The sequence below is a fragment of the Zalophus californianus genome, chromosome 11 (genome assembly GCF_009762305.2).
Source record: "Zalophus californianus isolate mZalCal1 chromosome 11, mZalCal1.pri.v2, whole genome shotgun sequence".
In the NCBI taxonomy this organism is placed as follows: Eukaryota; Metazoa; Chordata; class Mammalia; order Carnivora; family Otariidae; genus Zalophus; species Zalophus californianus.
In genome coordinates, this window is record NC_045605.1 from 515,607 (window position 1) to 539,673 (window position 24,067).

A 24,067-nucleotide genomic window follows, 5' to 3' on the forward strand; every position below is an offset into this window, starting at 1 on the left:
AGAAACTCACTGGTATTGCTGAGGCCTCACATGCCCTCCCCAGCCGGGTCCCTCCCTCCCTCACAGAAGTGACCACCATGTAGGGTGGTGTTCATCCTTCCATGCTTTGGGTATAATTTTACCACATGTAAATTTATCTCAATGTAGTTAATTTTGCCAAGTTCTGTAATTTATATGAATGAAGCCATTTCATCTGTGTTCTTCTATGATTTGCTTTTTTCAATCAATTTTATGTTTTAGATTCTTTGTCATTAATTTAGTTGTACTTCATTCATGCTCATTACTGTATTACATTTCATTATATGAACATACAAAGATTTTTCATTCTTCTGTCATTGGACGTTTGGGCTGCCTCCAATTTCTTGCTTTAAGGCATAATGCTGCTTGTGGATGAGAAATAATATCTACTTACAACAACTTGCATCACCCTGATTACCGATGAATTGAGCGCTGTCATGTGTTTATGAACTGTTTGTGTTTCCTCTTCTGGGAAATATCTGCTCTTGGGTTCTTTTTCCCTTATTGACAGGAGTTGTTTATATATTCTAGGGTCCTGTGTCCTTATATGTGTTGCGTTTATTTTCTGCCAGTTTGTGATTTGTAGTTTCATTCTTTGTGATGAATAAATGTTCATTTAAATGTGGTCTTTTCCTTTGCAGCTTGTTTGTATGTGTTTGGTTTGCTAGAGGGTTGTTTTTTTTTTTTCAGTTCCAAGAAAAAAGGTATCTGTCTTGACACTGTTCCTTAAAAAAAAAGAGAAAAAAATCCACACAAACCTAAACTCCCCAAAAGAGAGTTTGCTATGGCAAAACTCCAAACTCTAAAAAGTTAAAAATTTAATATAATTTTAGGCAATAATAAACAGATCTTTGGAACTACTGCTGTAGCCTACCTCATTTCCTATATTGTCTATATATTTCAATGGCTATTTAAACAAACTGGGGTGACACAGAGCTCTGGAACCAGGGGTTGGGTCTGAAGACCAATAAAGGAGCATAAGCCTAAGAGACATGATAGCTGTGTACAAATCTTTGAAGGTTTACTATGTGAAAGAAAGAGAAAACAGAACTAAATGAGGGGTAAAAAATGCAAGGATGTTTTCCGCTCAGTGTAAGGAAGGGTTTGAGCTAAAACCACCAACAGTGCAAGAGGTAGCGGCTCCCCATGGCTAAGCCATTCGAGCAGAGGTTGAATGTCTATGGGTGAGGAAGGTAGATCTCTGAGTGAAAGATTGACCTGTTAACTTCCAAGGGCTCTTCCAAAACTATCATTCTCTGAACATCTTCAGAATTTGTTCTGATGTTTATAATTAAAAATACTATACATTTTAAATATGTAATAATTAATAATTAGTAGCTTTATTTTGAGTTTTAATAGAAAAGCTATCATGTGTAGAATTTTCATATGAGAAATTTGGCCAAAGATGCCAGTGCAAACTATATATATATATATATATATATGGATCACAGTGCAAATATATATATATATATTTCTGAGCTATTATATTAATTATTAGATAGTATTTAACTGTATGTATGTGAATGGAACAACACACAGTTTTAAGCATATACTATATCTGTTCCTGGGATCCGTAATTTACAGGCCACAAGACTGAAAATCTACACAAAAAAACAATAAAGCTCAAAAATAAATAATTATGCTATAAATCAAGAAAGTACAAAAGTGTTGCGAGATCTTGACTGCAAAAGATTTACAAACAGGCCGAAGGAAGAGAAAAATTCTTGACACAGCAGTCATGTGGCCAGAAAATTTTCACTTAAGGTATTTTTAAAGCTCTTCAAAATGGAAAGATAGGGACTTCCCAAGATCTTCTAAGCATAGAAAACAGTATAGAAACTCTTTCGATGCCCAGATGATCTCACTAGAAACTATAACATTTAGCATATGTAGCCTAGCATATTTAGCATTTAGCTTACCCATATGGGTGGGAATAAAAATAATACAGAGCTTTTTAAACTATACATTTTGTCTCATTAGTGGATTATGAAATTGACTTCATGAGTGGTGATCAGGATTTTTTAAATAAAATATAATTTTAGAATCAGAATATTCTAAGATAGAAACTACCAGAGGGCCTCATATATTGTAAAGGTAAATGTGTTTCCCAGAACTGTATATGCATCCTGGATCACAGTGCAAAATATATTTCTTTCTGTGAGACGGTCAAATCAGAGTGAAAGTTACTAGCATAGAGGGTAGGAGCTAGAATTTCAGATTTTAGAGATTAACTGCTTGGAGGCAAATTCCAGCTTTGCCCTTTACTGACTCTGTGACCTTAGGCAAGTTACTTCTCCTTTCCTGTGCCTCATTTCTTTATCTGTAGAAATAGTGATGGTAACAGTGCCCACAGCCCTTAGAACAATGTCTGGGCACTTATAAATGGTGAACTACTATCAGCTAGAATTACAGTATCGTTTCTTACTCTCAAAGCTCAGGTGTTCAGTTACTGGCCAGCTTTCCTGAAGGTTGAAAGCTTTGGGATCTCTGTTGTTATTTAGATATAGATGGATAGTTTTATATACAGCTATAGTTTTATTTTTTTTTTAGTTATAAACATTTAAGGAATTTTTTAAAGATTTTATTTATTTATTTGAGAGAGAGAGAGCATGAAAGGGGGGAGGGTCAGAGGGAGAAGCAAACTCCCCACGGAGCAGGGAGCCAGATGCGGGGCTCGATCCCAGGACCCTGGGATCATGACCTGAGCCGAAGGCAGACGCTTAACCAACTGAGCCACCCAGGCGCCCCTACAGCTATAGTTTTATATGTATACTTACAATGTATGCATTTAACTATATATGCGTAGTTGGATATAGAACATCTACCACTATTAGTAAAAATTTTGATTATACACATATAAACATGCCATACAAATGTATTACTGTACTAATAAATACATAACCTTAATAAGAAATAGAAACATTTAAAGAATGAGATTAAAATGAAGTACAAGCTTTTAAAATAATTTTAAAATTTTGTATTTTATAAATAATACATTTTTAAATTTTTAAAATGATTTTATGTATTCTATAAAATACTTCTCTCATATATTACTAATAATGCTCTGAATGTTTACTTTCAAATGTCTTATCAATTATGATGACTTCATTTCATATACCATTATTAGCTAATATCTCAAAGTACAATATGCATTTAGGTTGAGGTTTATTTTTATTATTTGTTTGATAATTTTTCCAATTTGTGATTCTAACTTTGTTATAAATATAATTATACTGTCACTGTCATTATGTGGCAAAGAGTTTATAAGGAGAATAAGAGATATATCAGCTCTTTTTCTTATTCACTTTTGCCTGTGTTATTAGTTTTATCTTTGATCTATGGTTTTGCAAGAATATGGGGGGTTTTTTGCAGCAAAATACTTGTTTTTATTGTGGGATAATTGACATTACATTGTGTAAGTTTAAGGTGTACTATGTATTGATTTGATAGATTTATATATCGCAATATGATGACTACCATAGCTAGCTAGCACTTCCATCAATCACATAATTGTCATTTCTCTGCTGTGGTGAGAACATTTAATATCTAGTCTCTTAGCAATTTTGTGGTATATGATACAGTGTTGTTGACTATAATCATGATGCTGTGCATCAAAACTCCAGAACTTATTCATCTTCTAACGGCAAGTTTGTACTTTTACTGACATTTCGATTCCCACACTCCCTAGCCTCTATAACCACTCTTCAACAGTTTCTACTAGTTCAGCTTTTTAAATTTTTTTTTTTTAAGTAGGCACCATTCTCAACATGGGGCTTGAACTAACGACCCTGAGATTAAGAGTTGCATGCTCTACCAACTGAGCCAGTCAGGTGCCTCTAGTTCAGCTTTCTTAGATTCCACATATAAGTGATACCATACAATATTTGTCTTTATGTGACCTAATTCACTCAACATAATACCCTCAAGGTCCCATCCATGTTGTTACAAATGGCAGGACTTCCTTCTTTCTCATGGCTAAATAATAATATGTTTATATAAACCATGTCTTCTTTATTCATTCATCCATTGATGGACACTTAGATTGTCTCTATATCTTGGCTATTGTTAATAACAAACAGCAGGAAAATACTTACATACCTCATAAACTCCCATGTTTGACAGATGATTGAATAATCAATTTAGCTTCCTAGGGTTATAGCATTGCTATTAAAACAAGTTAAATCATAAAATATTAGCAGTAGAGGGCGCCTGGGTGGCTCAGATGGTTAAGCGTCTGCCTTCAGCTCAGGTCATGATCCCAGGGTCCTGGGATCGAGTCCCACATCGGGCTCCCTGCTCCTTGGGAGCCTGCTTCTCCCTCTGCTTCTCTCTCTCTCTCTCTCTCTCTCTCTCTCTCTCTCTCTGTCTCTCATGAATAAATAAATAAAATCTTTAAAAAAAAAAAAGTCTGTTAAAAAAAAAATATTAGCAGTAGAAGAAATTTCTACATCATCTAGTCTAGGGGTCTGCAAACTAGTCTATAAGCCAAATCAACTCTCCACCTATTTTTATTTTTTTTAAAGATTTTATTTATTTGACAGAGAGAGACACAGTGAGAGAGGGAACACAAGCAGGGGGAGTGGGAGAGGGAGAAGCAGGCTTCCCGCGGAGCAGGGAGCCCGATGTGGGGCTCGAGCCCAGGACCCTGGGATCGTGACCTGAGCCGAAGGCAGACGCTTAATGACTGAGCCACCCAGCTGCTCCTCCACCTATTTTTATAAATTAAGTTTTATTGGCACAAAGCCACACTCAGTCATTTACATATTGTCTGTGGCTGTTCGCACTTTTTTTTTAAATTTTTATTCAAATTCCAGTTAGTTAACAGACAGTGTAATATTAGTTTCAGGTGTACAATACAGTGATTCAACACTTGCATACAACACCTGGTGCTCATCACGACCAGTACCTCCTTCATCCCCATCACCCATCTAGCCCATCCCCCCATCCACAGCCCCTCTGGTCACACTTCAGTGTGTTCTCTGTAGTTCAGAGTCTGTTTCTTGTTTTGCTTCTGTCTAAGAATATGTTTTTGATTAGTCATATAAAAAGCATAGAAAAAATTGTAAGAAATATCCACATGCCCACTACTCACCTTAAATAATAAAACATTGCACATACAAGGGAGGCACTACAAAAGTCTTTTTTAGACTCTTCAATCTTGTGTGGACTCACTCAGATGCTGTGAGATAGCCATACATCCACTGAGCAGGCACACGTAACATTTAGTTAGATGACAGGAGGCAAGAGAGCGTGGCGACTGATAGCAGTGCCGATCTCTCCCAGAGGACCCGTACTGTTCTCCCAGAGTCGGTGTTTACCGTAGGCAGTCTACAACCATCAACCTTACAAACGGACAAGCTGCCAGGGTCAACCACATAGTAACATGGTGACGTTTAGTTTCTCATGTGTAGATAATAAGCAGAAAGTGGAATTGTAGTCTGTTCTTCCCACACAGCATGATGTGTTTGACTATCCTCCTGGCGTTCCGGCAGCACACTTGGGAGGCCACAGGTCAAAACTATAGACTCCTCAGAAGCAGAAATTTTGTTTAATTCATTATTTTAACTGTGCCATGCATGGTACATATAACAGAAGCTCAGTAAGAGTTTCCTGACTGAACGGAAGAAAAGTAGGGTTTTCTGCAATGTTTGAAGGTAACTCGTGAGTTTGTGCATATAACATACGCATGTTAATTTTGACATTTTGTTGGCATTGTTTAAGGCTCTACTGTTGTAAGAAGAAAGCAAATTGTTGAAAATAAGCAGAGAAGTCTTTTAGAACAGAAAAGACAAAACTCTGGATCTGCAGGAAAGAAGTGCAACGAGCAAATGAACGTAAGTACGGTGTTAGTAACAATGTCTATTCAGTAGTGAAAAATTGCTTGGAAAACAGAATGTTCTCAAAGGACTGTGCTTTTGCTGTGAAGTGTGCACCGCAACATAAATATAAATATGCCAAGGTCATTAAGCAGTAGTGCAGGAATCTCTACCCTAGGAGCTTACTGTACTAGACTTGTTTGCTATATTCTCTTTGCCTGTATGATCAATTACTAATGAAGCTTTTCAACCAACCTTAACAAATCACCATTATTCTTTTCTTTATTATTTATACACGTTATTTGCAACAAAGTTTTTAAGTATACATAAAAAAAGAAAAACAGAAAAATAAATGAGAGCCCTGGACAGAGGAAGTAAGTGTGTTAATCATAAAGACTAGTCAGGTTCTTATGCTTAAGTATCCTCTGTGGATCTGAGCTTCCTGGAAGTTATGGCAAAAGGTGTATCGTTCTCAGGGGTCACTGATAATGATGGTGTTTGAGGTGCAGCATAGGAAGAGACAGCTCCCCCTGAGGCCCTTCTGTGGGGTGCCCAGGGCTCATAATGGATGGACACCTCTTCATCGTCAACAGCAGATGAATCAGGAGTTTCATATGGCTGTTTGAGATAGAGATCTTCAGTAAAAGTCAAAAGCTTAATAGTCATTTTAAAGTTAGTGGAGGTAATCCTGTGAGAGCTAAGTAAACGTGACCTAAATATTGACATTTTCTGGACATCTAACCTCATCCAAGGATTGAATTTAAAATATTAAATCAGGAGCGCCTGGGTTGAGCGTCTGCCTTCGGCTCGGGTCGTGATCTCAGGGTCCTGGGATTGAGGCCGGCATCTCCCTCTCCTGCTCCCCCTCTTTGTCCTCTGTCTCTCTCTCTGTCAAGTAAATAAAATCCAAATAAATAAATAACTAAACTATTAAAACATCTAGAGGGATGAGTAAATAGCATTTCACTTGGAATTTCTACTCTAAATAGCACTTCCAATTTTTGATAGCAGTGAAATAGAGTGCCTTATGAAGAATTTATATCCGACTTATGAGTTGAGGATTCTATTATTTGTATATTGTAGGAACTATTGTTTTATATATATAAGATTTTTACTATGGAGGAAAATCAACCATGATAGATTCTTAACAGCAAGACAAACGTCATTTTGTTCTGTACGATGTAAATAAAGCTGCCGCGTGACCATGCTATTCTTAATGCTTAATAACCCAGCACTCACTTACAGACCCACCTTCCTGAAGGTAAATACAGTACTGCCTAAGAAGGCCTTCCTCTCAACCCCCATGTTGCTCACAGCAAACATCTCAGAATCTGTCAAGTGAACCAGGATTTATTTGTATAAATAGATTTTAAACGCTAAAAATATATAGTTGTTATAACAACAACAAAAATGAAGTAAACTTGAAGTGCTCCTGATGAGTGCGCTCTCTAAATTCATCTTTATCTTTTGGGGTCTTCCTCTGTCCGTGTGTGCCCCTTTGCAGACTGTCTCCCTGGTTTTGAGCCCGTATGTGTTTTTCTTTCCAGAAGCCCCGTGTCCACCTTCCACTCACACATCTGCTTAAACATCTTCCACGGTCTCGTTACCTTTAGAGTAGGTCAGTGTTCCCCAATCAAAATCAAGATTTGAAGTTTAAGTTTTTCAGCCCTCTTGTTTTGTTTTGATTTTTGGGTTTTTGTTTTGTTTTGTATTTTAACTAAAGAGCCTCCGCGGCGGTGCAGTTACTACAGCGATGGCCCCTGTCACCTGCTATTGGGAAATGTGTGTTATCGTTCCACGTGGAGAGAATCTGAGAGCCATGAAAGGGGGGAGGAGCAGAGTCCCTCTGGGTGCCAGGACTGTGCCTCCCCGCCGGGACCCTCCATCTCCAGGGGAGGCCGGGCGAGGCCATGGGAGCAAGGGCGGCAGGGCTCTCGCACACGCCTGTGCCAGCAAGTCTTGGGGTCCGGCCGAGCACAGGCCAGGGACAGGGGCAGTCACGGGTAGTCGGGCCACCAGCCGCGCCCCGGCCGCAGCAGCAGAGCCGGCCGAGTCCAGCCCGCCCGCAGAGCGCCGGGTGTGCCGGCGGCCGGGCCCGCGAGCATCCCCGCTCACAGCTCCGCGCAGGTCTGGTCCTCCGCACTGGTCCTCATCGGAGGCTCTGCCCGTACGGTGAAAAACCAACTAGGTCAGAAACCTTAAGGTAAATTGCTGCTGTTCCTTTGAGTAGCACCTTACTTCCCTCTTCCAAAGACCCAAGATAACACTGCAACCTGAAAATTTTCCAAAATTGACGTAAAACATTTTTAAAAATTTCAGGTACCCTAGAAACGCCTTATCCCGGTAAGTCTTGATTTCTGCTCCAAGAAAAAGAAAATATACAGGTTACATGAGCAGTGATAACGGAAACTATATAGAATGAACATGTTTTTTTAAACAAATGAATATCATGAATATTTAAATATGGAAATCTATTCTGAGGTAATATTATATTTTTGTAGAATTTTGGGAAAAGTGTCCAGCTAAGTTCAAGTGAGCCAAAACACACTACGAGGGGTACTTCTGATGTTGAAGAAGGTATGTTTCGGTTTAAAATTTTTCTCTCAACTTTGTTCCCAGTGATTTCATTTTTTGTTATGTGTGTTTTCCCAAGTACATACATACTACATGACAGGTAAGCCACCATGTGGGATTCAAGCCCCTTATCCTGCACATTTAGACTGTTGCCAGGTTTGTTTATTCTAAGTAATAATGTATTGAACATCTTTCTACATGAAGCTTTTTCCTGACTTTTCAATCATTTCCGTAAGACGAAGATTCCAGGAATCACAATTACACTATTTGACATGTCATTGGCACCTAATAAATATTTGTTAAACGAAACTCTGTGTATTAAATGAATACTGGATCAGAGGAAATAAGCATTATTACAGCTCCTTATGCAGATTCCAAAGTATTTTCCTGAGAAATAACGTTTAAAACTGTTCTGAGATGTATGCCAACTTGAGGCAGAATTATTTCTATGAATTGCTTACATGATAGGCAAAGAAATTGTGTTTTATTAGTTTTGAATTATTTATCTTTTATTAATAATATGCTTAATTATTTTTGTATGTATCTTTACTTCTGATGAATTGGTCCTTGGTATTGTTTTCCCCAGTAGATATTGGAATTTTGGTATTTCCTTACTGATTTCTGCAAATTCTTTAAATATCAAGGGTCTATTCTTCATATTAGTTGCAAATGTTTTTATTACTTTATTATTTGCATTTTATTCCACTTATATATTTATACTTAGAATTAATTTTTTCATTCAACAAGTGACTGAGCTAATTTCCTGCCTACAACTAGATTTTGGATATACAGTAATGCATAGAACACACAAAAGTCTTGCCTTTCAAAAATTTAGTCTATTAGGGAAGACTGCCCTTTAAATAAATACGTCTTTTAGTCTTTACTTAGTGATTTCTCCATTACTTTTAAAAGCAAAGAACCTTCCCAATACAGAAATTCAGAAGCGTTTCTTTCTGTCTCCTCTAGATTGCTCTAATAGTTTCATCCCTTAAATTAAATAATTTCCTTTGAATTTGTTTAAATGGATGATGTACAGGAAAACTGCAAGTTGATTCTTTTATAAGCAGCAAACTAATTTATTGAGTCATCTTTCCCCTCCCTCAAGACTTTGATGCTTCTTTGATCATATGTTAAATTCTTGTGTCTTCCTGGGTCTGTTCCTAGGCAGTCAGTTCTGTTCAGCCTGTCACTCATTTTCTAACTTTCCTTTCCTTTTATTTTACTCTTTTATTCATAACTTACCTTAATTGTTATTATAAAGACGATCTACTTCATCTTCTCTTTGAATTACCAATGGGTAACAAAAACACAACACAAACATAATCTAAAGGTGATGCGTTTTTCCTTTAGCTCAGGTAACATGCTAGGGGTTTTCATTGCCTCCCTGCCATCATTTTGAATTTCTATTTTTTAATCAGGGATGGGAAAATGCTAGATACAGATAATCCTGATAAATAAAATGCAAAGCAACAGAAGATTTACCGGGTTTCTATTTGTGAAATGAATACATACAGACGCGTGTCAGTTAAGTAGGTATGTGGGAAGATCCCAAAGACGAAAAGGGATCAAAGAACATCTGATGTCAAGTTTCTGTAGTTTCAGATAGTACTTCGCAGTTTTTGATGGCTGAAAGCCTAGTGAAAGCTTCAGTGCCTGAGGATGAAATTCTCACTGTCATGGATAGCAAGCAGCTGCAGAAACCAAGTCTGGCTTTAAATAAGACCCAGCCATTGGACATCTCTGCACTCTCAGCTGAGGAGCAGAAGATCCTACAGTCCCTCAGTCGTCTCAATGAAAGGTTATACTGTGAGTATGGAAGAACACCTTTCATAGGAAATTTTATATTTTGCACTTAGACAATTTTAATTTAAAATTTAATTTAATTTAAAAATTGGAAATAAAAATACAAAATGTATCCAGATTATTAGCTACCTGAATCAAGTATATAACAGTTAAAGAATGTATTTGAGCAGGGGCACCTGGGTGGCTCAGTCAGTTAAGTCTTGATTTCAGCTCAGACTGTGATCGCAGGGTCCTGAGACTGAGCGCGCCGTCAGGCCCCTCACTCAGCGTGGACTCTGCTTGAGGACTCTCGCCCTCCCTCTCCGCCTCGCCCCACTCACACGTATACTCTCTCTCCCTCTCTCTCATACATGTGTGTATATTTCCCTATTAGATACTTTCACGCTTCACATAAAGGGTTCTGCTTGAAGGTTGTTGGGTTTGTTTGTTCTTTCCTTTTGCCCGGACCCTTGCTGCTATTGTATGGACAGAAGCCCAAACACTGGAAAGGCAAGACGTGACAAGTCTCTCGGCTTTTGTGCCTTACTAGCTAATAAGCGTCTCCTCTTTCCTGGCATACTCCCAAGGATGGAATTTCCTTTTGGTTTAAAAAAGAAGAAGAAGAAAGACAAATGGAAAGAAATGAAAACCCAGTATTTGAATAAAGATCGTTATAGAATAGTCAAAGTATTAGGAATTCCTTCTTATCAACTTAAGTTTTATGTCAGTGTTTTTAACCAAGCTACTTCTGTTTCCTACCTAATATAAGTATAAACACTGTTTCTGGGCACAATAGAAAAAAGACTCTTAACTCAATTTTGAATATTTTGACATACCAGAATTTAGTATCTGGTTCTTTAGTCATTCTTCTCGGTCAAATACATAACTAAATTGTTTTTGTATCATGGCATAATTCTTTCAGATGTACAAGAAGCCATTTGCAAGAATCCATCCATCAAAAACACCTTACAAATAATACCACTTCTGGTAAGTATTTTAAGAAGCTTTTTTTTCTCATTTGAGGAAATGTCATGATGTCACATGTAAGCATCCTGTATTTAAATTAATTTTTCTTGAGTTTGGCTTTTGGAGAGTTTTCCTCCCCAGTTAACTTTCAATTATGAGATGTTTTCTTAGAATCAGCAAGTATCTTCTCATCTAAAAAGATCAGAATATAGAGTTTTTTTTACACCGAGAGTATTTCATCGTTCACGGGAACAGCAACAGGGATCAGTGAGTGTACTACTCCCCAGATAATTTTGGGTGTGTAGCCTAAGTGGAAAATTGTCAAGAATTTTACCTTGGTAATGATCTCACCCTTGCTCCCGTCCCTTTCATGTCTTCGAAGTTCAAAACTAGACATTGTTATTTGGAATTTTTTTATTTTTTGCCTTGACAACTGAACTCTGGTAAAGATACACATGTCAATGGTAATTTATTGCATTAAGGAATTTTCAATCTAACAGGGAGAAAGAGCTCATGGAGAGTGTATACCAATCACTGTAATATGGCTTGAGACCATGTGTGGACGGCACAGCCTTAGGAAATCACAGAAGGAAGAGATCCTAGTGGCCATAGGTGACCAGAGACAGGTCTCTGGAAAGGGCATCTGAGACTAAGATGCTACCTGTACCCTCACTGTCCTCAACGTAGGGGTTTGACAAAGAAGCATTTTGTTAGAGAATTAACTGGATGCTTGCTCAGTTCTGAAATCTGGACGGGAAAAAATAAGATTACACAAGTCTACTTCATTTCTTACTTGCTGTCACATAAACACAATGATACATTTCTTAACCATGATTTAGATTTTTGCTATATCCTGGGTGTGGTGGTAAGAAACGAGAAAGAGGCTGTCCCCGCCCTCGTGAAGCTTTTTATTTCCCTCTGGGCAGACGGTTCTTGGAAACGGTCTTTCTGCTGAGGCGAGTGGTACAGCTCCCATGGTGTCTGTTACTTTGGCCCCTGACAGATGCGTGCACGGTTGCTGCCCACATGCCGTTGTGGCTTTTTGCCAAGTTTTCATCTCCACCGATTCAGAAACTTAAGTAATTTTTGCAGTGATAATTTTTGTGTGTCTGAATTTGTGACAGTTTTCTGTTATTTATAACATAAATGGTTCTCACCTCACCTGAGTGAGATAATACCCACGGTGACAGAGATCACCCTTCTCTACACCTGAGCTCAACCTGAAAACTGTGTGCTGACCCCAGACAACTAACGGAGCACCAACCATAAACACTGCTCAGTAAGGAGAGAAGGTCGCGTGTCCAGCAAAGCACTTGGCTGTGCGTGTCGGTGCGCCATGGCCTTGTACCACGGCAGCATCTGACTCCTAACGGAAAAGTTACCTGTGTAGATGAAGGACCACTGACAGGCTTGGCATCACTTTCGTCTTAGATCTTTCACACTCCTTACGACAGTTGGTAACCATGAGCTTTCTTTAGTCCCTTTATCTCCAAACGTGTCGCTCTTCTTACTTTATCATCACTGACCTAGGTCAGAGGCCTTCATTTATTTTCAGGGCAAATGGTATACATGCACAGAATCATTAACTGCCGGTTTAAACAGCCCCCTCCCCCATCAGAATTACTTCATTTGCATGTTCTGCACGGGGATTTGAACATTTTAGTCTTGTTTGCCCTTTTTCTACTATTTTTATTCTTTTTTCTCTTCAGTTGGATTTACTGTTTGTTGACATTTTGTCATGCTTGCTTTATCCAGTAGATGGAAGGGTGGGTGGATGGATGGATGGAAGAATGGAATAAATAGAAGAGGAAAGGACAGGAGAGAGATTCATACACACACACACACCGTACATTTCAGTGAGCTGTTTAAAGGCAGTTATACACATGATGGTATTTTCCCACTAAATACTTAGCCGTACGTGTTCTCTTAAGATCAGACGTTCTCCTGCATAACCACAGCACCATCATCACACCCAGGTAAATTAAGATTGATACACATGCCATATTGAGAATTCCCCAGCTCAAAACAAAATGTCTTCTCTGATGCAGGATGCAGCCCAGGATTATACATTGTACATGGATGTCTCATCTCTTCACTCTCCAATCTTTCATGCCCACTGACACCTCTGAAGAGTCTGGGCCAGGTGTCTTATTGACTGTCCCATGATGTGGAGGGTTCTGATGGTTTTCTCATTAGATATGGGTTAACATTTATGGTGGATGTAAAGTTTCAAAGTTTGTGTTCTTAGAGCCATTTTTCATTTTATCACCTGCTTGATTCTACCTGTATCTTCCTTCAGATTTTCTTTTTAGCTGCTTATAATTTATTTTGAGTCCAAAAGATGAATGTCCAAGCTTTTAGAGTTATGGTTAAAGCACGAATAAATAAGTGCTTAGTGCCTCCCCTAGGAATATATAAAGTGAATGGACTTTAGATACTTTTTGGTCTTTTGTTTTCATCATGATAAGTATAGCGTTTAATCCCCATCACCTGGTCTTTGGAAAGCTTTCAAAATCTGTTCCTGTATCTCCATCACAGTTTCAAATAAGTAAAATTATTTAATATGTATGTTCTAGAAAGGCAATTTGCAATCATATTCCTATACTTTCTGTGTATGACACAAGAGACCACCAAAGCTACCTTGTTTTTGTCAGGACACTTGTCGTATAGCCTAGTTCTCTCCATATAATGGCAGAAATATCTATTCAGGAATATTTGTGGGTTTAGAGATGTTGCAAGTAAGGTTTTTATTAATGTTTTTTATTTTATTTTACCTTTCCACTTCGATGTTTTCATACCCATATGAACTTATATGATTTTTGTTTCCAAATGATAATATATGTCCTATATGTCTAGCTTTATAATTTACATGCACTATGTAGTTAACTCAGGAACTAAATTTCTCAGAGGAGCAACATTAATTATGTAATAAATCTACTAGGTACCCCAATACAGAAAACTCAAATGCCATTGGTTTAAGATTTGAGAATTTATGTTTAAGTCTCAAAAATTGTACATCTCTCTGGAAAATTCACAACCTGGGTGAAGTTTATATACTTATCCACCACCCTGCATGCCCACATGTGTGTTTTTGTTGCTAGTTTTTGTGTATTTCCCCAATTCTGTTGCCCTTTGTGTTTTTTCTCCCATGGAGTTTGGTGGTGTTGATTTGGGTTTCTCCTCTTAGACAAGAAAGTGAACTGATATATATTCATTCATGCTAAGGTATTTAGCATGAATTTTAAAAGATGACATCATTTTTTTAAATCATTCAGAAAGATTTAAAACCATTTAAATCATTTAAAAACAATATCTGGAAAGAACTCTGGTGAATTTCTAGTAGTGGGATTTAGGAATCATTTTGAGGAGGAGTCATTTCAGCATCTCTCACACCTCAGGCATCAGCCAACTGGGCTTAGAGCCAGCGCTGTTCTGAGATTTCAGAGGTCCAGAATCCAGCCCACCCTTTCCTGTTTCCTCCTGGCCACCATCATCCCCCGAGAGCACCTGTGAGGGTTCTGGGAGGCAATCGCTCCTGGAAAACACTTAGCACAGAGCCTGTAGTACAGTTCCCGCGAACCACAGCTCAGTGTGCAGCATCATTACTGCCTCTGTTATGATCATCTTATCTGTTCACATTGTCTCAAAAAAAGGAAACAGTCCTCAAAATACTTAAATGCAAGCTACATGCAGAGCATGACTTTCCCTTGTAACCTGTGGGACTCACTCTGCCCGTTGATTTGTAGCAAACCCGTAGTCCCACCTGCGTCTCTTCTTACACTATGGGGCTGGGGTTCCAGACAAGCCAGTCTCACTGGTTGTCCTCCAAGTCTGCAGTACTCTATCCCACCTGCATGCTTTGCTCATGCTTTGCTGCTGTTCGCGCCCAGTTCCGAACTGCACTAGCTGGGCTTTGGCTCTGCTGCCCCAATCCAGCCCTTCTAAGTGCCAATGTAATGACACTTCCCCCATGAAGCCCTCCATGACCAGTGTGGCTGACGCTGACCACACCTTCCCCTGAACCTAGCACTGCAGTGTCGCTGGTTTTGTACTTACACTCCATAGGAATTTTCGTTAGCTGTCTTCTTACATGACTAATCATTGGAACTCTATTGTTGAGGCTGTTTCTCCACTTACCTGGTTCACTTCATAGAAACTAGCACATACTAAATACTTGAAAATATTGGTTGAGGCTGTGACTTTTTTATACATGGTCTTTGAATATAGATCATCTCCCTTTTTCAGACTGCAATAAAATGAGGTGATTTATTTGAACTTGAAACTTTTTTTTAATATTCTGAAGCAAGATTTTATGCTCCATAAAATAAAATACCACTATTTCTGGAGTTCTTCCAAAGTCCTTTGGTGAATGTTAATATTCAATCAATCAATCCTCTTTGGTGGCAACTGAACATTGCTGAGATATAATTAGAACAAAGGAAGCCCATTATGGGGTTCCTGCCACTGAGAAGTACTTGGCCAAATGGTTTCACACACATTCTCTTGTGTGATCTTCTGAGTGAGGGACATGAAGTAATTTTCTCAAGTCTGAGAAGTGTTCAGTGGCAGAGCCAGGATTGGCCCTTTCCCCTGTTCCTCCCCAAATCTCTTCTACCTTTTGTAATTCTTATTTCAGTTGAGGATACCATCGTCCTCCAGATTTCCAGGCTTCTCATTCTCCCGTAGCCCCAGGCAATAAACCCTCCTAATAATACTTACTAAGTGCACCACAGATCCGTCACGACTCTTCACGACTCTTCTGAGCGTGTCCTGGTCAAGAACAGATGGCGTCTCGGCTCCATATGTGCTGTCTCCAGCACACCATTCACACCATCACCAGAACAATCTTTGTACAGCGCGAATATGAACAGGTCGCATCGCTCTCTGGCCAGCAGCTACCCATCACCTTGGCCATGACGCACTCACGCCCTTCCTCCCCCGCATGTCGCTCACACAGCCCAGAGCCACAGATCGGTCTCCCAGGAACTCCCTGCGTCCTGCCACCCCCTGCCTTTCCCCGCCCTGGCCCCCCGGGACCTGCCCTCCTGCTGGCCTCTTTCTTGCTCCTTCTCCATGCTGGACTTCAGTGCTGACCCCTCTGGGAAGGCTTATCCAGCCCAACTTTTATCCTGTCCAAAACCTACAGCTTCCTCTTTTGGGCAACCATAGCGGTCTGATGTTTTGTTTTCGTCAAAGTTATCACACTGGTCAGGCACTCTGCGAGCTCAGGGGGAGAACAAGGGTAACACGCTCCTACCTTCGAGGCTCTTGCGCCTGCAGGGACAGCCCACAGACCCCGGAGCCCAGTAGGCCTGCTGCAGGGCGTCCGGAGATGTGCTCTTTCCGCCTAAAAACTGTGAATCTTAGAGGCACAATTTTCATTATGGAATATTTTATTTCCTTTGTAAAAATGAATGTTATGAATTTAATGAATTTTTAACAATTGCCCTCCTAAGCAACTCAACTTCTTCAACCCAATGTATGTTGTTAAACTACTCCTAGGATGTTCTACGAGCTGCTGGTGCTTCTCTTAGAACATAAAACTACTCATTCTGACCATTTACACAGCAGATGATGACAAAAAGCACCTCCTAAGCACATTTTTACCAATAGGAAGAGTGACGATTATGAATTATTATAATGACTCTGCTGCCTTCCATGAGGTGGAAGTCACGTTGAGGAGAAGGAGTATGTAGCCTTTGGGGATTTGAATTAGGAGTTCTGTTTGACACAATCTGTAATCTGTGGAGAGATCCCTGTGGTAAAGCCTGTGAATACTAGAGTGCAGTAATATTGTGACGTTGTGTTACAGAACAGCCAGCCAAGGGGCAGCCCATCTCCTGGCGTTGGATCCAGATTGCAGAGAAAATACTGACGGAGTACAACAGCGAGTATTACCCGGAGTCATTATCACTGACAGTCTCCTGTAAATAGAGCATAGATTTCTGCATTTGTTAATAATTTAAAATACTATTACCATAAGATAAAGGTAAATCATAACATGAGTAATGGAGATAAATTGACTAGTTTACATTTATGCTACAAGGTTATTATGTATTTTATTGATAAATACATTTTTAGTGAATGGAAATGCTTTATTGTTTTTAATGAGCATGCTACTAAAAACAAATTCATTATATTTAAAAATAAAACAGAGGATATTTTGTTATTCAAATTATGTACTAGCTATAGTTGTGAAGCTTTGTTTTTCTGAAATTCCTAATAAATTCTATTAAATTTTGGTATAGTGGTATAAAAAGTTCATGATTAGTTAATAATATGCCACATAGGGGCACCTGGGTGACTCAGTTGGTCGAGCGTCTCCCTTCGGCTTGAGTCGTGATCCTGGAGTCCCGGGATCGAGTCCTGCATCGGGCTCCCCGCTCAGCGGGGAGTCTGCTTCTCCCTCTGACCCTCCCCCCTCTCATGCTGTTTCTCTCATTCTCTCTTTCTCAAATAAATAAATACAATCTTAAAAATAATAATAATAATATCCCACATAAATAGTAAAGCCATCCATCTAAGACTTTGAAGGATCTCTGTACTTTGGAGGTGTTGCCAAGCAGTGTTAAGAAAACCAAAAGAAACTCCTTGTATAATCATGAAACTCCTTTTATGATTTTAGAAGTTTTCTCATAGAATTATGATAATCTCATATCTTTTTATTTTCCGTCACCCATTTCTGCTTCAGGCTCTCATCTGGACTACTTACCTCTCACTCCTGGGAAGCTGACAGGTGGCATTTCTAAAGTGTGGTGGACTGGCAGAGTAAAAATCTCTCATATCAATCCCATCTTAGGGGCTCAGTCGTTTGAGCATCCGACTCGGTCTCAGCTCAGATCTTGATCTCGGGGTTGTGAGTTCAAGCCCCACATTGGGCTCCTATCTTAAAAGTTTTCAGCCCTTTCCCTTTGGCCGCTGGAGGGACCGTGCATATAAGGCACTCCATATCCCAAGTCCTCCCTGCTTGCACTAATGCTCAGGCCCCTTACAGGCCCCCAGCCTGCTGTCTCGGGCCTCACCACCCACGTGCACACCATCCCCCTAGCTCGGAATGCCTCCACTGACATCTGCCCGAATCACGTATACTCGTTCTTTTAAATTCGGCTCAGGTTGAACGTTGTCTAGTGTTTCCTAATCATCCTCTGCCACCTTTGTATAAATCACGTCCTTTGCATGCTGGGCTGTAATGATTTCTGTGTAGTATCCCTCTTCTTCTGGGTAAAGAGCTCCTGGCAGCTAGCAGTTGTCACTGGCATCTGTGCCCTTAGGAACTAAAGTGGGGGACGCAGTGGCAGAGCAAAGGAATGAAGGAAAGGAAAATACTCAACTGTGTGATTTATCAAGCCCTACTACGTGCTAGGTGCTGCTCTGTGTATTAGGGAGACAGTAAAAAACAGAAGTAATTCTTTTCTTCTGTCATGAAACTTATATTTTAGTCGGGAATACAGATTTCAAACCTAAGAATATACCACCAGAGGGTTACAAAGCACGCTGAATGAAAAGCAGAGCACAGGAAGGGGCAAGTACTGGGGTAAACGTGAGACAGATGGGGTGGCCAGGGAAGGTGTCTGAGGACTGAAGTGAAGGGGAGCCAGCCGCGGTGGCAGCAGGAGAACAGATCAGCCAGAGGGCAGGAGAGTGGGCTGTTCTCCTAGTGATTATTTCAGAGCGGGTGGGGCCCATTAGGAGGAAGAGAGGACTGGTCGTCTGGACAGGGCCTCTCAAACACTAACGCACCTTCCCGTCACCTATAGCTGGTGGTAAATGCATTTCCTAGTCTGAGAGGTCTGGGATGGGACCAAGACAATAGCAGTGCTGCTGGTCCGTGGGCCACATTTAGAACCACAAGGGTCTGGAGCATGACCTTGGCTGCATGTTGAAATCACACGAACTTTAAAAAATACTGAAGTCTGGGTTACCCAAGGTGCAGTTTGAGCATTTAGATTGTTTAAATCTCCCCAAATTGTAATGAGCAGCCAAGGTTAAGAAACAGTGGTCTAGAAGCAACAATGAGAAACAAGTAATGGGGCTGGGGATCCCAAACCCAGCCTGCAGCATAAGGACCGCCAGCAAAGAGCCAGTCTGGGCGCCCTATCCGGCCAGTGGGCAACTGTTCTGCTTTGGGCATTGTCTTTCTGGGCTCCCCTCCGTCCCCAGTCTATCACTGAAATTGCCGGACTACATGACTGTTTAACTGTTGGTGGTGGTCAGGTGTGTTGGAAGAGATTCGTGGAGCTCTGACGGGAGCAGGTTTGGTTTTGCTCCACACCAGCAGCAGATGCATGCCCTTGCCATTCCTTGTTTCATGTGTCCAGTATTTCGTACTGTTCAGGTGCCGAGCGTTTGCTGCAGTCTCTGAGTATGGCGTGAGTCTGAAAATAGCCCTTGTGTGGTCAGATTCGCTGGGGTCCACATTTCCAGGTTAGAAGTGGCCGAAGGGGAAGGTGGAAGTAACAGGAAGTGGCTACTCTTAGCAGGTCACTGTGGTCGCTCCCGGGGGGACAGGCTGACTCAGGGTGCCCGGCTTCTCCACCCCGCAGCCTCTTCCAGCAGCCCCCGGCCCACCGCCAGGCGTAGGCTGAGACCCACGGAGACTGCATCACCCAAGCTCCCTCCTCCTCACTATCGCAGGCCAGCTCTGGTCCCCTGCCCCTGTACTCTGCACCTCCAGCCTCCCCTCTCAGACTCTCTCTCTCCAGCTCCTCTCATAGTTGGTAAAATGTCATCCTTGTAACACATCCCCAGTCCCACAATTCTTACAGCAGCTGTGTTTTCCTGAGTAACACAGTCTGATGGAGGAGACACACGTGGGAGATGAATGACATTCTGAATTCTGGGAAAAAAGCTTCAGAGTTAGCCAAATGGATATCGTTCATTTGGCTAACTCCTGGTGAGAAGAGCCTCCCAGGTCTGGATGAGACAGAACCCGGAGACAGGGAGGAAGCAGGGCCCGAAACACCGTCCTGGTAAGGGCCCCAACCACACAGGCTTCGCCCTTTGGTCACTGGTTCCTCCTGAAGAGTTTTCACCAGAAGGCCTAGAGCCTCCCTTTCAGCTCTGCAAACCCGCAGAGCTTTCTTGGTGCTCAGAATTATCTGGAAAGAAATTTTAAGTAAAGAACTTGAAATACAGATGCAAACAAATTAGAATTTATAACTATGCTCTCAAATCTGAATGTTTAATGAAATTGTAAAATGGATATTTCCAAAATGGGGATTTTACCTTTCAGAGAGAAAGGTCCTGATGAAAGCCGCACGAGGACTGAGGTCAGCGGCCCTGGGAGAACTCAGCAGATTCACAGAACACGTCATTCTCTGGCGCGCTGGCTGGCGGCGCCGCTGCGGGGTTCGGGCGGGCGTGTGTCCGCTGGCTGGCGGCGCCGCTGCGGGGTTCGGGCGGGCGTGTGTCCGCTGGCTGGGGGCGCAGCTGCGGGGTTCGGGCAGGCGTGTGTCCGCTGGCTGGCGGCGCCGCTGCGGGGTTCGGGCGGGCGTGTGTCCGCTGCTCCTGCGCACTTCTAGGAGGAGAGACGAGACGGCACCAACAGCCGCAGAGACCAAGAGGACTCTTCTTCTCTTTCTCTAGTACTGGACGCACACATCTGCCGGGACCATGCCCAGGAAAGCAAGTGAGCAACAGAACTACGGAATACGCGTCCCAACCCGGGGCTGGAGAGCAGCGAAGTCCGGCAGAGCTCCGAGAAGACCCAGCTCCGCACACAAATGCAGGCAGGGACCCAGGACGGTCCACTGTGAGTGGGGCAAATATGCGTTCTTCCCGCGTTCCCAGTGCTGCTTGGCAGCTGTAGATGGAATGATTGAAATAGATGTGAAATAGAAATCTCTATTGATTAGATCTGTTACTGTAACTTGTGAGAACATTTTACGAAGAATGGCATTTTGGATTTTTTTTAATTGTCCATTTTGGTATAATACAGAGTCCCAAAGTTGCCACATCCCCCAAAATGGCCCTTGGTGGCAGCATTAGAGCCGAGGTCAGCCCTCTGTGTGGTGGAGGGAGGCCCTCCTGTGGCCCTGGGATCACGCTGTGTCTTCCAAATCGAACAGTTGGCACTTTTGGAATTCAGAAGAAAAACACATTCATTAGGAGGTAATGAATCGAAAGTAGAAATTGCAAGGTTTTTTTTTTTTTTGGAATTGCAAGTTTTAAGGGAGCAAATTATTGTAGCCTTTTAATGACACTGCTCACTTGTGGTTTGTGAAGCTTGGTGTGGGAGTAGGTCACCATATCCTACCACATACTGTGCACGTGCTGTTATTTCATCCAGACAGGCAGCCGAAAAGCAGCTTTTTATCTCTGGTGACAGATGAGCGCAGGGGCTCAGAGACGTGCCATCCCCCCCAACTCGGGGTCACGTAGCTGGTCAGTGGTGGGATCGCGGTGCAGACCCAGGTCTGTTTGTCTGCAGCCCCCATGTTCTTTCTGCGACGCTCTACAGGGGGAAATGGGAACTACTGGGCCAAATTAGAAGAGGAAAGGAAATAAAAAACTTTTTTTACTTTCCTATTTTGGGGGGAGAAGCATAGGATTTAGGAAGGCAACAGAAAAAAGCTCAGGTTTTAAACAACAGAAGGCTGCATATGCCACTACTAGTAAATATTTGGGGAATTTTTTATGCCATCAAGATACAGTTTTGTGAATTGGGATATTATTTATAAAATGACATTCCAGTGGGGTAAGCAGGCCGAAGGGCTATGCTGTGATTTCTGTGAGGCTTTCCAAGCAGTTCAAATTAAAACTCAGCTTTATTTTTTTAAAAAGCAAGGGTTTGTACTTGGGTGCTACCACCGCTGTACTCAGCATGCAAAGCCCACCATCACTGCCACCATCGCCTCCACAACCCTAACTGTAACCTTCCATCTGTGTCCCCAGGAATGTCTCTACCAACAAAGGGTCGCTTAAAGTAGTGGGACTTGGTCAAGTCTGAGCAGACAGGCTTCTCCGGTGAGCTTGAGCAGGACAGGTCTTTATTCTCCTAGTACGTGAACATCATGACATCACCCTTCCGTGAACCTGGGGCGACCAGAATCCCTCCAGAGAGAAGCGGTGGGACCTTAGCGGAGCCAGGAGGGGCCACTGACAATGACAGAGGTACGTAGAGATTGTTGTGAATTACAGCGGAAGAGAACATAGCTACGGAAGCGAGGACTAAGTGAGGGTGTGATTCCGCGTCTACATTAAATATGTAACATATGACATCACAGATACACGGAGGAAAAATGCCTCATACACTGAGTTTTATGTTTTAGGGAAAAGGACCTCTTTCCAACTGAGAAGGTAAGTCTTCTCAAATTTCCTCTTCATGGTGTACATGGCCACGGGAACGGACAAGCCCGGAGCCTGGTGTGTCTGCTGCCTGAGCAACTGGTGGTCGGTGTCTTGTGCCGGTTCTGCCCTTTCCAGAAAGGGGCACTGCCAGGACTGAGCCTATGGCGCCGGACCCGAGTCACAGGCGTGAGCGTGAATGCGCGCACACCCAGACCTGTGCGCACACGTGGGCCTCCTCGACCTGTCCCCTGGGAGGGCCTGGCACTCAGATCATGTTCCCTAATGAAAGGAACCCAAGTTCTGGGAGAAGTCACTGATTCCAGGACTGTGCAGAGAAAATACAACATGGGCCTGCAGGAAGGGTGTATTAAGTGAAACAAACAAATAAAAGTGGGACATTCCAGAATGTGCCGCCTGTGTCCACAGGGGCAGTCCGACAGGGATCCCAGCAGCAACAACATAAACAATGATGGTATTAGATTATGGCCCAAAGGATAAAACAAATATAAATCCACACTGATATAAATAAATGATCGCATAAGTAGATGGGGAAGAAGGAATGACTTCTTTACAGAAGGGTTCCAGCACATATGGATGAAATGAGGACCTAGAAAAATCACCGTTACAAAGCGACACAATTGTTGCAAACAAGACCCACAAGCAGATGCCAAAATTAGCTTGGAGGAGAAAAAGGACATCGACATTGCCTCAAGGTATGTCCCCCAAAATATTCATTAATTACAAGGAGAAAAAGTCCTTTTATAGTAGTGAGACCTGGCAGATCTCACCCGAATATAAGCAGTCTAGGTCATAATTACCAGTAAGAAAACATTTCAAAATCATGCTGTGACCCCTGATGCAATGCAGTGGAAAGGGTGTAACTTCAATCAGGAGAAAAGCATCACAGAAACTCGGTCAAGGGACATTCCACACAATGCCCCCACGGGTACCTTCCACAACTGTCAAGGTCATGAAAGAAAAGGAATAGGAGAGGAACTGTCGCAGATGAGAAGAGACCGGAGGACATAAAATACAACATGGCAGAGGAGGGACAGCGGTGGGAAACTGCTGAAACCCTAAGACAGTCTGTAGCTCAGTTAATAGTCTTACAACGTCTGTTTCCAAGTTTTGATGCCCCTGCCATGGTTACGTACGATGTTAACAGTAGGAGAAGCTGGAACAGGAATATAGGAACTCTGCACTCTTACAACGAGTCTTCCATGGGTCTAGAATTACTCCAGAAGAAACACTGGTGGGCTGCCTGGGGGGCTCAGTCTGTTGAGCGTCCAACTCGTGATTGTGGCTCAGGTCATGATCTCAGGGTCATGGGATTGAGCCCCAGGTCAGCCTTCACACCGGGCGTGGAGCCTGCTCATGATTCTTTCCTTCTCCCTCTCCCCCCAGTCTCTAAGAAAAAAAAAGGTTAAAGTTTTAAAAACTCTCAAAATATTTAAAATCTTTCGTTGTACCTTATGTCCCAATTTTTGGTTCAGTACAAATACCACTATAATTATACAAAACATTAAGACATACACTTCGTAAAGATACAAATATAGGGATCCGAAGGGGTACGTGCACCCCGATGTTTATAGCAGCAATGTCCACAATAGCCAAACTGTGGA

The 24,067-nt window shown here is 41.8% G+C and overlaps 1 protein-coding gene across 4 annotated transcripts in view; it reads left to right on the top strand.

The window, feature by feature from the left end:
- Positions 1-24,067, top strand: part of CEP126 (centrosomal protein 126) — a 96,360-nt gene extending 72,293 nt beyond the window's left edge. For 2 of the 4 annotated variants that reach the window (XM_027581171.2, XM_027581173.2), the window contains 5 exons: positions 5,740-5,852; positions 8,336-8,411; positions 10,005-10,214; positions 11,113-11,177; positions 16,969-17,400. In XM_027581171.2, the coding sequence (XP_027436972.2) occupies positions 5,740-5,852; positions 8,336-8,411; positions 10,005-10,214; positions 11,113-11,177; positions 16,969-17,031 (527 nt within the window). In that variant the 3' untranslated portion in view covers positions 17,032-17,400. Of the gene's footprint in view, positions 1-5,739; positions 5,853-8,335; positions 8,412-10,004; positions 10,215-11,112; positions 11,178-16,968; positions 17,401-20,741; positions 20,908-22,049 lie in introns of those variants that run through there. The other 2 variants (XR_003517620.2, XR_003517621.2) reach the window with 2 other exon arrangements.